General features: G+C 34.4%; 1 protein-coding gene across 2 annotated transcripts in view; it reads left to right on the top strand.

Annotated features, from left to right (window-relative positions):
* HDX (highly divergent homeobox) overlaps positions 1–15,976 on the top strand; it is a 352,007-nt gene that overhangs the window by 107,361 nt on the left and 228,670 nt on the right. For both annotated transcript variants that reach the window (XM_012519830.3, XM_058292275.1), the window contains one exon: positions 12,721–12,774. In XM_012519830.3, coding sequence (XP_012375284.1) covers positions 12,721–12,774 — 54 coding nt within the window. The remainder of the gene's footprint in view (positions 1–12,720; positions 12,775–15,976) is intronic.

The following is a 15,976-nucleotide window of genomic DNA, read 5'->3' as shown; positions in this document are numbered from 1 at the left end:
TCATCTTGTTGTGTCAGCTCTCTGTGTGTGCATTGCCATTCCTGGGCAGGGTGAACTTTCTTTCATGCTAGGCGGCTCTCCTTCAGGGGCGCACTCCTTGCACGTGGGGCTCCCTGGTGCGGGGACACCCCTGCGTGGCATGGCACTCCTTGCGTGCATCAGCACTGCACATGGGCCAGCTCCACACAGTTCAAGGAGGCCTGGGGTTTGAACTGCGGACCTCCCATGTGGTAGACAGATACCCTAACCACTGGGCTAAGTCCGCTTCCCCGAAGTCCCTTTATAATAGTGACAGAAAAACAAAATATTAGGAATAAACTTAACCGAGGATATAAAGGACCTGTATTCACAATACTACAAAACATTGCTAAAGGATACCAAAGAAGACTCAAATAAATGAAAGAATATTCCATTTTCATGAATCAAAAAACTAAATATTAAGATGTCTACCCAAACTGATTTACAGATTCATCACAATCCCAATAAAAATCCCAGCAGAGTGTTTTTGCAGATATTGAAAATTCAAATTTATTTGGAAGCATGTGGGGGTCTCAAATAACAAAAAATGCCTTATAAAAGATGAACAAAGTTGGAGGACTCTTACCTCCTGACTTTAAAGCATATGACTTAGCTACAGTGGTAAAATCAACATGGTACTGGTATAAAGACAGACAGATTGACAAATGGAACTGAATGGAGAACTCAGAGATAGACCATCACATCTACATTCAAGTGTTTTTTGACAAGGCTGTTAAGCTCACACAATTGGATGTGAAGAGTCTATTCAACAAATGTTGCTGTAAGTACTGAATAGCCCTATCCAAAAGGAAGAAAATGGAACCTCCTCTCACACCTTATACTAAAATTAACTCAAAATGGATCAAGGACCTAAACATAAGAGCAATAACATTAAAACTATAAGAAAATGTAGGAAAATATCTTAAAGAACTTTGGGTAGGGAGTAATTTCTTCAACCTTGCACCCAAAGCACGAACAATAAAAGAAAATGTACATAAATGGGACCTACTCAGAATCAAATACTTTTGCACCTCAAAGGTCTTTGTCAAACTGTTGAAAAGGCAACTGATTCATTCATTGGGAGAAACTATTTCGCAATCACATATTCGATAAGGGCTTAATATCCATGATACATGAAGAGATCATACAATACAACAATTACAAGACAAACTACCTGATTTTAAAAAAGGGCAAAAGACATGAAAAGACAATTGTCCAAAGTAGAAATACAAATGCAAAAAGTCACATGAAAAAATGTTCAACATCACTAGAGATTAGGTAATTGCATATCAAAATTACAAAGAAACATCCTTTCACACCTATTACACTGTCCACTATTAAGACAGAAAACGGTAAATGTTTGAGAGGATGTGGAGAGATCGGTATGCTTATTCATGTTGGAGGGAATAGAAAAGCACAGCAACTGTGGAGGATGGTTTAGCAGTTCCTAAGGAGGTTGAATATAGAGTTCCCATGTGAACTGGCAACACCATTATTAGGTGGATACCTAGAAGGCCTGACACCAGTGACACAAATAGACATCTGCACACTGATGTTCATAGTGGCATTGTTCATGATTGCCAAAGTTTGGAAACAACCCAGGTGTCCATCAACTGATGAATTGATCAACAAATTGTGGTTTATACACATGATTGAATATTGTGAAGTGGTAAGAAGAAATGAAGTTGCGGAGCATATGACAACATGGATGAACCTGGAGGACATTATGTTAAGTTAAGCAAACCAGATGCAAAAAGACAAATACTGAATGGTTGCACTATTATGAACTAAATATATTATGTAAACTTATGGAATTAATAATTAGAATATAGGTCACCAGAAATTAGAATGAGGATTGAAAATGGAAAGCTAATGGTTAATATGTACAGGATTGTCTAAAAGGTTGTTTGTAAATCTTTCATAATGAATGGAAATGGTGAGTGTACATCATTTTGTTTATGACTAGCAGAACAATTAAATGGGTATGAGAGTGGTTGAAAGGGAAAGTCTAAAGACATGTGTATTAATAGAAGGAAAGCTAAAAATGTAACATGAGACTGTATAACATAGTGAAATCTCATGTTAGATAGAAATATTGGAGATAATGCATATATAAGACTGTTTTTACAAAATGCTAATACAAATAAACTAGAAAGAAGAAAACAGAATAGCTGATGTGTATACTTCATGGGAAGCATAGTGAGATTGAGAGGTGGTGAGGTTTGTTTGTTTGGTTAGTTTTTGTTTATTATTATTACTGTAATAATGAAAATGCTCCAAAAATGAGTGAAATGATGAATGCACAACTATGTACTTATACCAATAACATTGATTGTATACTTTTGATGGATTTGTTTTATTAATATGTATCAATAAAATTGTTTTGTAAAATAATATTGGATTTAATTAGAAAAATCAATAATAAACTTATTTTCAAAATCCAATGTGTTTTATATACTACTAATCAGCAATTTGAGGAGGAAGTTGGGAAAAAAATTCGATTTACACTAGGGACAAAAGGAAGTAAATATTTAAGAATAAATTTAACTGAGAACCTGAAGTGTCTGTATTCAGAAAAATACAAACCATTTTTTAAGAAACCATTGACTACATAAACAAATTGAAGGACATTTCCTTGTTCATGGGCTGGAAGACAAAATATTGTTAAGAGGTCAATTCTGCCAAAACTGATTTACAAATTCAATGCGATTCCAATTAAAATCCCAACACCCTTTTTTTTTGCAAAAATGGAAATGCCAATTATCAAAGTTTTCTGTAAGAGTTAAGGACCCTGAATACCAAAAATGTCTTTTAAAAGGTGAATGAATTTGTTGGACTCTCACTTTCTGAATTTGAAGCATATTACTTAGCTACAGTGTTAAAAACAGAATTGTCCTGGCATAAAGATAGATATATTGACCAATGAAAACAAAATTAGAACTCAGAATAGACCCTCACATCCTAGGTTACATCATTTTGATAAGGCTGTCAAACCTACCCAGCTGCACCAGAACAGTCTATTCGAAAAATGGTGCTGAGACAACTGGATACCATATGCATATGAAAGAATGCGGACCCCATCTCACACATTATACCAAAAATAACTCCATGTTTCAAGTACCCATTTTTTCAATATAAAATTGAACGTAATCCAAACAAGTTGATTCTAAAGTATATATGGTAAAATAGATGTAAAACAATATCCTAGAAAATTCTAAAAAGAAAGAGTTATGGTAGGGGACTAACCTTACAGTTTAAACAGCATTTATATGTTTTCTTGCTTTATTTATTTATTTTTCCCATAAACCCACTCTCCAACCCCCCACCACATCATTTTTGTAAATTGTATTTTTTAAAGATATATACATCACATAAAAAATGTTACATTAACAAATATGAGGTTCTCGTATATCCCCCACCCCACTCCTCCCACACCAGTATCCTCCCCCATCATTGTGGCACACTCATCGCACTTGGTGAACACATTTTGGGGCACTGCTGCACTACATAGATAATAGTTTACCCTGTAGCTCGCACTCTTCCCCAATACATTCAGTGGGTTATGGTAGGGTATATAAAGTCCAGCATCTGACCCTGCAATATCATTTAGGACAACTGAAAATCCCAAAAATACCCCCACATCACATCACTTCTTCCCTCTCCCTGCCCTCAACAACTACTGCAGCCACCTTCTCCACCTCGATGCTGAAATTTCTTCTATTACTCATCACAATAATTTTATAGTAGAATATCAGTAAGTCCACTCTAGTCCATATTTTATTCTTCCATTCTGTGGACCCTGAGATGGTGATGTCCTCTCTACCTCAAGTATCTAAATATAAAAGCTACAATACTAAACCTCCTAGAGGAAAATGTAGACAAACATTTTCAAGATCTCCTGGTAGACTGTAGATTCTTAAACCTTAAACCCAAAGCACAAGTAATAAAAGAAAATATAGATAAATAGGACCTTCTCAAAATTAAGCAATTTTGTTCTTTGAAAGACTTTGTCAAAAAAGTTGAAAGCCAGCCTACTCAAATGGAAAAAATATTTGGAACCCATATTATCAGATAAAGGCATGATATCCAGGTTATATACAGAGATCATACAACTCACTGATAAAAGAGAAACAGAATTTTAAAAATGGCTTTAGAGTTGAATAGACATTTTTACATAAAGGAAATACAAGTGGATGAAAAGCACCTGAAAAAATGTTCAACATCACTGCAAGGGATATGGAGATCAAAACTACAGCGAGTTACCATTTCACATCTTATAGGATGGCTGTTATAAAACAAACAACAACAACAACAAAAAACCTATAAGCACTGCAGATAATATGGAGAAATAAGAATACTCCACTGTTGTTAGGAATATAGAATGGTGTAGGCTCTGTCGAAGACAGTTTAGTAATACCTCAGAAAGCTGAATGCAGAACTGTTGTATGATCCAGCAATCCTGTTACTAGGAATATATTCAGAAGAACTGAAAGTAAGGCATAACTGATATTGGCTCACCAAGGTTCATAGAAGCATTATTCACAATTGTAAAAATATGGAATCAGCCCATGTGTCCATCAATTGAAGAACGGTTTAACACAGTGTGGTATATACATCTAATGGAATACTATTCTGCTGTAAGAAGAAATGAAATAGGGATGCATAGGACAAAATGTATGAACCTTGGTGTTCTTAGGTCGAGTGAAATAAACCAGACATAAATGGACAAATATTGTACAGTCTCACTAATATGAACTAAAAACAATGAATAAAATCATGGAGGTAAACTCTAGAGTAGAGGTTACTATAAGATAGACTGTGGATTGAGAATGGAAGCTGATACTTATTGTACATAAAAATTTTATTAAGGTTTATTGTAAATGTATGGAAATGAATAGAGATTATGGTAACATGTTACAGCAAATATAACTAATACAGCTGATCTTTAAATGTGATTGTGCTTGAAAGGTTTAGTATGTGTACATAAATGTAAATTGAAAGGAAACTTGAGAATAAACTAGGAAAAGTATAACTTAGTGATTTTGGTGTTGGATGAAGATGGTTGTTAATAGTACAAATATAAAAATATTGTTCTTTTACAAAAGTTTTAAAGATATAGTGATACACAGGAAATCGAATGTAACTTATGGACAATATTGTAATACTTTTACAGCAATGGTAATGAAGATATATCAATTCTAAGGAACATTAGGCCATATAAGGTGGTATGGGATTTTCCTTTTAGATTAATGAAAATATTCTAACATTGACTGAAGTGATGACAGCACAACTCTGATGAAAATGAGAGCCTCTGAGTGTTCTCTTTGGGTTGTGCAAAGCATGGGACTGTGTATCATAGAGCATCCAGTGGTGTAAGATGTTCTATGGGTAAGAGAAAAAATATGAGAATGTTCTTTTATGAACTATAGCAAATATATAATACTAATACAGTGTTTTAATAATACATCTAATGTAAGATATGGGCTATAAGTAGAAGGAATTTATGATGATGCTTTTTCATAGTTTGTAACAAATGTGTCAGAATAATGCAAGGGACTGTTGGTGGGGTGATGTATGTGGACCCTGTATGATGATATGCATCTTTGTTTTGTAAGTGCACGAATTTTATTATACATGTTGTTTATTTATTCTCATGTATAAATGACACATTTCAATAAAATTTTAAAAAGTTGATTTTGACCATTTTGCCAATGTTTCATTGTTTAATGGAAGAGCAGATTTATAGATGTCCTTACTCCATCATTCTGGAAATCCTGTATTTACTTCAGCTCACCTTGCTACTGCGTACTTGTCATTTCACATTGCCAAATATATATACCGAAATTGCTATTTGTCATTCTCAAATATATCTCTGTTCCTGTTTAAAAGAAGAGTAATGTAAAGTTTTACCTAGTACCACTGTCCCTTCAGCAGGTTTTTGAGTGAGTTGCAATAGTATATGAAGGTATTTTCAAGAAATTTCCAATGATTGATGACTCTTCTGGAGGTTCAAGAAGTGCAAAAGGGGGAATCAGACTTGGTCCATTGGTCAGGGCATCCATCTACCACATGGGAGGTCTGTGGTTCAAACCCCGGGCCTCCTTGACCCGTGTGGAGCTGGCCCATGCATGGTGCTGATGTGCGCAAGGAGTGCCCTGCCACGCAGGGGTGTCCCCCATGTAGGGGAACCCCACGCGCAAGGAGTGCACCCCGTAAGGAGAGCCACCCAGCGCGAAAGAAAGTACAGCCTGCCCAAGAATGGTGCTGCACACACAGAGAGCCAGCACACAAGATGACGCAAAAAAAAAAAACACAGATTACCATGCCGCTGACAACAACAGAAGCGGAAGAAGAAGACACAGAGAACAGACGGGCCGGGTTGGGGTGGGGCAAGGGGAGAGAAATAAATAAATAAATCTTAAAAAAAAAGAAGTACAAAAGGAAGAATACTATAAAAACTGAAAACAGGCCAACTTTTCAGATCAAACCTTGTGAAGCTCTGCAAGGAAATGTATGCAGCTTTTTAGCCTGCAGTATGTAGCATCATTCTACTAAAGGAAGAAGTCATAATAGTAAAAATGGAATTCATCAAGACAATTTTTGGCCAAAAAGAAACTTGTTTCCAATTGCTTTTTGTTTCCTTAAATCACAGAGTGTATGCATAAGCCCATATAGTGTTGTTGCAACAATTAAGATATTTGATTTCTTTTAAAAGTCTGTCTTTTATAAGAAACTAAAAGTAATATCTGACTATTTTCTGAAATTAATGAGGAATTCTTATACTAGCTCAAATTTCTGTAATTTTTACATTAGTAGACCTAATGTAATATTTTAAAAATATGCTACAGGGCATAATTTCAGAGGATCCAGATTTGTACTGGTATACTCCCCAAAACATTTGGATCAAAAGATAATCATTAAGTATATTAATTCATTTTATTTTATTTAAATACTTCCATTGGTTCTAAACACTAGTATCTCAAAAATCACAAAGGTTAAGTAAATTTTATGTCAGAGTGATTTTTATAATTTCATTTGAAATGTTTTAGAATTCCAATTACACTGATCTTTTTCTCTTGTGGTTTGTGAAATATTAACTACTAAAATCACATTTTAAAAATCTCAGCTGGCATCTTGGTTTTTAATTGCAAGAGGTTTACAGGCTAATAAACTTTTTTATACACAAGTTTCACCTCACTGAATAGAAGGAAAATTTATTTGCTTAAAAATGTGTTCATTGTTCTGGCCCAACGTAAAAATATCAAAACTTTTATTTAAAGGAAATGTTATTTCTGAAAGCTTGCCCAGAGATTTGTTAGAGAGAAGGGTGAAGATTTTTAAATATCTCAGTACATCTTTTCTTCTTCGCTCCAGAACACATTGTTATCAACCAGAAGCAAATTATTCTGCCACCCCAATTCTCTGCCCCACAGACTACTTTCTGATGCAGGTCTCTTGTTTATCACCTCCCTTGTCTTTTTGATTTTTTTGTGGTAGAAGGGCTTATTGAGAAATGAGAGAAAACTAAAGTATACACTCAAGATTTGAGTGCAGTTATACTCCAGGTTGAGACATTAGAAAGGAATAGCTAGTGAATAATAAAGGCCCACATTAATTTAATTACTCAACCAATCAGCAATTATTTATTGCGTGCCTACCACCCCCCCCAAGACTAGCAGTGTCTCTGTGTTGTTTCACCTAATAATTTAAAAAACATTACGATCGGCTAATACCAAAGTAATTGATGCAAAGGTAAAAATTTAATTTACAAATCTCTTGTTACTCTACACTGTTAAATGACTTTGTTGTTACCCAAGGCTTACTGATTATTTTGGTTTATCAGATTCCATTTAATGGCATGCTAATTAATAAAATATCCAATTTTTCTGATTCACATAAAATACATGATATGTCAGGTAGTAGTTTTACCCCACTCATAAATTGGTCTGAGTTTTTAAAAATAGGATGATCTGCTTATGTGTAGAAGTTTATAACAGAAATATCTTTGTAATTAAATAAATGTTTTTGTGCATACTCCCTGGTTGACTACATACAATATTACTATAATTGTTTTAAATATGATACTTTGCAATTGAGAATCTCATAGTATAGCAGAAATGTTACAGCAGAGTCATAAATATTCCATTGAAAAAAATCTCCTTAAATCATCCATAAAAATAACTCAACACGTATTCTTGTGGATGTACAACCAATTACAGTAATGTGTATATATGTATATAATATAACTCATATTCTGATATACAGTGTCTACTCAAATATTTAAAAAATTTTAAGTACATGAGAAAAGAAAGCATGTTATTGTTGCATTAATAAACCATAAATATGGATTTGATATGAGTCCATTTTACATCCATTTAAGCATGTTACCTCCTTTAGGGTATTCATTCTTAAATGAGAGAAGCAGGGTTTCAATAGTAGGCACTTATTTGCATTTCCATTTACAGTTGTAGACTCTCCATTATCCTGAACAGGCCAGCCACTTGGAGAGGCAGTCTCATGATGATCTTAAAGACACTATTCCAGTTATTGGGATTCTGTTTACTTATCTATTTCATGCCCAAGAATTATCTTTATCATTGTATTTTATATTTCCTTTGCCCTAGTTCCAAGCTTGGATTACCCTCTTACCCAAACTATTCTAAAAGTTTCCTTATTTCTCTAATTTATTTTATAAACATAGGCAAATTAATTATCATAAAATATAAAAATAAAATTTTCATCACATAATTCATCGACTTAGAAACCTTCAATGGCGCCCCATTTTTTTAAGTAAATAGATACAACTGCACCTTGTCATTCATGCAAAGTGACCCCGACATTTCTTTCTAGTTCCAGTTGAATTTACCATTCCCCAAACACCCATTATCCTTTTATTCCACTCTGTTCATGCCTCTCCTTTTTTCTGGAATAGTTCTTGATTTCTGTCTATCAAAATTCTACCCATATTTTAAGGTACGACTGAGATATCGATTTCCAAGTAGATGTAATTTTGCCATCTTTTGAATTCTTATTTTACTTCATATATTGTAACTTACTTATGACACTTATTACAGTTTTTTTCATATTAAATTCAGTTATGTGCCTGCCTATCACTCCCTTTCAGATGATAGTTCTTGCTCTCCAGGAATTTATGCTTTTCTCACTTTTTAAAATTTCCTGCATCACCACTCCTAAAACTGCACCTTGTACAAAAGAGATACCTGATAAATGTTTGAACAGAATTCAAATTCGTTACCTAGGGAATTTATATCTACTTATTGCAATAATGTTGTTGTCAAAAAGCTTTTGAAGTTCTTGTAGAATTGATTTAAGGGACTATGAGATTATTATAAAGGTTTTTGCTGTTGACAAATCTTCATCACTTGAGGGTAAATTTGATTTTGGAGAATAATCGGAATTCATTCTGAGTCACATTTAGTGAATAATATGGGTGATCAATCTGTGCTGCTTCATTTTCAGTTAAAAACAAAGGGAATGTGAAATAATAAGATGGAATCTCTGGGTGAGTCATGAACTGAGAACTCCAAAAGAAAAATTCTCAAAATGCTTTCAAATATGGAAACATCATTGTAATGAATTTTTAAATTCCAATATTTCTTAATTTGAAACATATAGGGCTCATTTGCATGTATCTTTTCTGATATATTTGTTAAATCAGCCTTTTTTCCTTGTGGATTAATTTTGCAGTTTTCTAATCTAGGCTTTTGCAAATGTGTTTGGAAGTGAAAGGCAGTTTAAATGAGAAGTGTATTATCCTGATCACTTGAAGTAGTATGTTGTATCTTTTGTTGAGTGAGAAGTCTTGTCATCAATATTGAACCAAAGAAAACTTCCCAAATTTGGGGGAGCATCTAAGTATGATGATACAAAGTAAGCTACTCATCCTAGATATTCCTGAATTTTAACAGAAACTAAAGGAACTGAAGAACAGATTAGAAATAAACAGTGGAGGGGTGCTGAATATAGCATATGAGTAACACTTAATTGCCGCCACAGAATTATAAAACAAATGAAACTTAATCTCTTCCAAAATAGCGTAGAATTTATAATATTTGTATGACAATGTGTTTGCTAGTGTTTTTCATTTTCTTGCTTACCACAATCAACTTAAACAGGAAACCACATTTTATATTCCCATTTTATATCGATGTTTACACAGACTCACTTATCATGTTTATTATAAGTACTAATTTATATGTAACTTTTGTGTTTTTTAAAAGATTTTATTTATTTTTATTTATTTCTCTCCCCTCCCACCCCCCACTGTCTGCTCTCTTGTGTCCATTCGCTGTGTGTTCTGTGTCCACTTGCATTCTTGGTGGCACCAGGAATCTGTGTCTCTTTTTTGTTATGTCATCTTGATGCATCAGCTCTTCATGTGTGCGGCACCACTCCTGGATGGGCTGCACTTTTCATGCGGGCCTATCCTTGTGGGGTACACTCCATGCATGTGGGGCTCCCATACACAGGGGACACCCTGCATGGCATGGCACTCCTTGCATACAGCAGCACTGCATGTGGGCCAGCTCACCACAAGGGTAAGGAGACCTTGGGTATTGAAACATGGGCCTTCTATATGGTAGGCAGACACTCAGTTTAGCTACATCCACTTCCCTATATTAAACTTTTGGGTACCTACTGGTTTGATGCTGTGGGCTTTCTTTTTGCAGTCGATATGATTTTATAATTTTTTTAGCAACCATACAGTTAGCTTTGAATTTTCTTCACTATTGGTGGTGTGAAAATGTGCACAAATAATCCAAAACAATTGGATAGCTCCAGGTCTGTCAATTTTTTGAGAATATAATATGTATGTAATTTAACAAATTTATCCTTCTCACTGAGGTTAAACAATCATTTTAATTTGCATACATTATATCATATACCAAGTAGGTATTGGGACAAGAAAGTATACATTTTGAAGAACATTTCAGAATGGATTTCAATATCACTCTCAGGACACCATCTAAAATATGTATATTAATTAAACCCTCCCAAGTCTCCAAAATATTCCAGTTACTTTATAGCAGTGGGATTTTATCTTGAGTAAAAATAGAAGCTTAATTCTTAACAGTATTGCTTAGAGTTTATATCACAGAGTTTATATGAATTTTAGTCTATTCCAAGAATATCATTACATCTGGGGCTCAAAGAAAAATGTTAGGTCAAGTGACCAAGGATAGCAGTAGTTTATCAGCGCTTTGAATAATTGAGAATATTACTTAGCTATTTATGTTGACTGATCATTATTCCTTTCTGGTAAGCATAATAATAATTCATAGACTATCACTGAATATAATTTATCAAAATCAATAAATATTTGATTTAATGCCACATTCCCACCACCATCTACAAAGGTTGGCTTGATTTCTTGTTAGTCTCTCAGGAAGTATGTATTTGGGAGGGAAGGTAAAACAAATGGAGAGTTTGTAGTACTACTTAGTCCTGGTGCATCCCATTAAAAAGTATGGTTAAGTCTAGGCTAACCTGAGTCACATCTGGAACAGAGCTGTGAGACTACCTTGGTCTCTGCAAACACTCACCAGAATCCAACTAGAAAAGTACCCATCTCCTTGGGTAATAATGCTGTGGTAATAGGGTGTTGTTGGTCATTCATCTTAGTAGTTTCTATTGAAAATGGGCTACAGTACTATTGGAAGGGACTTTGTAAAAGCATTGCTTCAATTTCGGGTATGAGTGGATGTGTAGATGAAAGAATATTGAAACCTAAATATTTCTTCAGTTAACATAATACTCTGCTCCATTTGTAAATATCAAAATCTTTCAACAATTATGGGAAATTATTGTATTTTCCCAAATATAAAATACTTATTTTCTTTTAAAAAAATACTTATTTTCTTTGCAAGAAATATCTGCTCAAGGGTATGACATTGAAAAACTTAACTACAAACCCTGAAGGTAGGAACATGGCTCCAAAAGGAATAGTTATTATTAGAGACATACTATCTAGAGAAGTTTGATCTATAGATGATAATGCTGAAAGGGTCACATTTTCTCTGCTTTGCACTACTACATCATTTATGCAAATTAGTCTTCCTATAAATCAATGGGTCTAATGAAATCCACAATGCACCATTTCCTAAGAAAGAACAAAGGGCATAGTCAATATATTTCCAATTAGGAAACAATTTAGAAAAACAAAATGTCCCAGTCTATACATACATATGTATTTATACATAATTATTTATACTTTTTTATGAAGAAAATACATGTGGACATGATATATTAGTAAGAGCTGATTTTGCAAAATAAATAGAATAATACATGTAAATATTTCATACCATGAACCATTCATAATGTAGTCCCATCTTACTTAGAAATATATTCATAGGAACTGTTCATCATTCTTGTAACTTTCACTTATTCCACAGCATTGCCTTTTTATTGCAATAATTGTATTGTCCATATATTTTGAAATAATGCTTCCAGGTCTCAACAAAGCCCATGATAATTTTTTTTTGGTTTTCCAAGTGAAACATGCACCAAGTCTAAAATTTTCCACAAAAGAATGCTCTTTAAATCTGTTGAGTTCAACAGGAATCAGCTTTGAATATAAGGGGAATAAGCTCTAAAGCATTCTTATCTTGACCTATGAATTCTTTGGTGTTCCAAATAGTGTCAATAAATACTTTACTGAGATTGCATTTATTGTTTCCACAGATTTCAGGAAGCCTTACAGTGCCTTGGATTACAGGGTGTTCTAGAAAAAGAGCAGTAAGTAATCTTTCATTTAAAGCAGCAAATGGGTTTTCCTTTGTGTTATACCTAGGAATGCTGATGAGAAAACTCATTATTTTTGTAGAGATGACAAAACAGAACCTCATTAAGACTGTATTGTCTCAAAGGACACAGTTTGAGTTCCTAATACTTATATATACTACAAAATAAAAGCAATCTTAAATACAATGCAGTAGTCAGCACACTAGATCTTCAATCAGGTTTTAATTTTAAAAGCATTTGAGTGTAATTTATAAAATAATTATAATTTGTTGTATATCTGATTAGCACCAGTTAAGTTGATCACACAGTTGAATGATGATTGATAAAAATTCTCAATTGACATTACATAACTTACCTTACTATTTATTAGCACATTTCAGTATTGAGAAGTGATAAATAACAATCATATAATGATCTTTTGACTTACACCTACAGCTGTTGTGATTTTTATAATATTAAAATAATAACTTCATTACAATTATGTTTTCTCAAAGAACCTCATTCAGTTAGCCCAGGGGTCCTTAACCTTTTTTTTCCACAGACCCCTTTGCTACTCAGTTGAAAACCATGGATCTCTTATTAAGTCCATATTATAATGTGCATCATTTAATAAATTTATCACACCCACACCAACACATTCCCTCAAGAATAATGTTTTTTTAATTTAAATTCAACCTCATGGACCCCTTGTTAGAACCCCTGTGTTAGTCTATCTAGTCTATCTAGAGCTCATAAATCTGCATTTTAACAAGTACTCTGTGGGATTTTGATGTTGGTCCATAGATGGGAAGCTATTAAAGGGTTTTAAACATGAAAAGAGACATGAGCAGTCTTTTAGAAAGATAATACAAGTTACCAGTATTATGGTTGGGTTTGTGGATAGCAAAACTGAAATTTTGCTTTCAGGATTGGAAAAGATGGCATAGACTAGTTTCTCCCTTCTCATCTCTACAAACTACAACCATAAACTCTTGAAATAATGCAAGGGACAACAAAGAGAAAACAGTAAAAGGTGGAAAGGGAAAGGCACCTGATTAGAAACTCAAGGACTGGAGGCAATACACAGTAACAGGGTGGCAATTTCTTCCACCCCAATAGCAGAAGGTGACCAAGATGTAGCAGCTCCTGATCCCCAGCTTAATAACAGAAAGCAGCTTGTTAAGTTCATTACTCCCCCAGATTGAACTAGAGTCCAACTGACAACATGAAGTGAGCCTGTCAACACTGTCAGAGGATATTAATTGAGAGGACTAATGATATTAAGACACCAGGGAAAGTGTCTTCCTCCAAATGTGAACTCACCTTCCCTACCAGGACACCAGTAAACCAGCCAGTGATGACAAGGGAGATAATGCCATAGCAAACAGTGCAGCATAGGAGGTATCTTTATTCATGCTTGCCAGAAAATTATTATCTTCATCTACAGACACCACTCAGCTGGGTAGTGTTGACAAAAGTGATAAATCCACCACAAAATCCCAATTTGAGAAGCACTATTCACCATTGCAAGCTGGAGATACTATTCTCCCACTGGGTGATCAGGTGGCAGCAAAAATGGGATCTCTTGACAAAAGCTCCTGCCCTAGAAAAGGTCCTTCTAACTCTTCAAGTAGCACTAACAAGGATGAGTGGAAGCTCCAGTGGCAGCAGATAAACTAAACAAACTAAAATAGCATGGTGAAGATTCTGAAAATTAATGTATCCTCAACCAGAGCCCCAAAAAGTAGACCAGGATTTACATCCTAAGTCTAATAGGCTGACAGCCTGCTAAAATAAGAGATTTAAATAAGACACAAAGTCCTTCACATAGTCAAAGTATTTGCGATACAACTGAAAATCAATAATCTTACCCAGAACCAGGAAAATCACAACTTGAATGAGAAAAGACAATTAAATGACAGCAACATTAAGATGAATCAGATGATGAAATTATCTGACAAAGATTTTTAAAAGCCACAATAAAAATGCTTCAACAAGTAGTTACAAAATATCTGGAAATAAAAGAAAAATATAAAATCTCAGCTGAACAATAGAATTTATAAGGAAAAGCAAATGGGTATTATATATCTGAAAAATACAATACTGAAATTAAAAAAATCACTGAGTTCAATAGTAAAGTGGAGAGGAAAGAATCAGTGAACTTGAGGACAGATTCATTGACTTTACCTAATCAGTGCAACAGATTATTATATATTATATATTATATATTACATATTATATATTATATTATTATTATTATATATTATTAGAGTCCCAGAAGGAAAGGATAAAGAAAATGGGACCGAAAGAATATTTGATGAAATAATGATGAAAATTCCCCAAATTTGGGGCAAAACCCTAAGCCTACAAATTCAAGAATCTGAGTGAACCCCAAATAGGAAAAATCCAAAGAAATTCACACCATGATTCATCATAATTAAACTTCTGAAAAGTAGACACAAAGAAAAAATTGAAAGAAGTCAGAAAGAAATGCTGCACTGCCTATAGGGAAATGTCAATTCAAAAAACAGTGGATTTTCCCTTGTGAAACTGTAGAGGCCAGAGGAAGTGTCACCACATTTTTCAAATGCTGAAAGAAGAGGACTCTCGGTCAATAATTCTACAGACTATGAAACTGTCCTTCAATACAAAGGGAAATTAAACACATCCTCAGATGAAGGGAAACTAGAAGAAGTTTTCTTTTTTTTCTTTTTCTTTTTTTGTCTTCATTTTTTAAAAAATAATACATTAAAAAAATGAGGTCCCCATACACTCCCCACCCCCTCACCTTACTCCTCCCCCCATAACAACAATCGCCTCCATCATCATGAGACATTCATTGCATTTGGTGAATACATCTCTGAGCACCGCTGCACCTCATGGTCAATGGTCCACATCATAGCCCACACTCTCCCACGTTCCATCCAGTGGGCCATGGGAGGATATGCAACATCTGGTAATTGTCCCTCCAGCACCACCCAGGACAACTCCAAGTCCCAAAAAGGCCTCCACACTTCATCTCTTCGTCCCACTCCCCACACCTAGCAGCCACCATGGCCACTTTCTCCACACTAATACCACATTTTCTTTGATTACTAATCACAGTAGTTCATGAATAGAATATCCACTCTTATCCATATTCTATTCCTCCATCTTGTGGACCTTGGATTGGCTGTGTTCACTCCACATCTATATCAAGAGGTGGCTTAGATTCCAC

This window comes from Dasypus novemcinctus, chromosome X, assembly GCF_030445035.2.
Source record: "Dasypus novemcinctus isolate mDasNov1 chromosome X, mDasNov1.1.hap2, whole genome shotgun sequence".
In the NCBI taxonomy this organism is placed as follows: domain Eukaryota; kingdom Metazoa; phylum Chordata; class Mammalia; order Cingulata; family Dasypodidae; genus Dasypus; species Dasypus novemcinctus.
The sequence above is the reverse complement of the archived record's forward strand: the minus strand, read 5'-3'. Positions and strand labels throughout refer to the sequence as shown.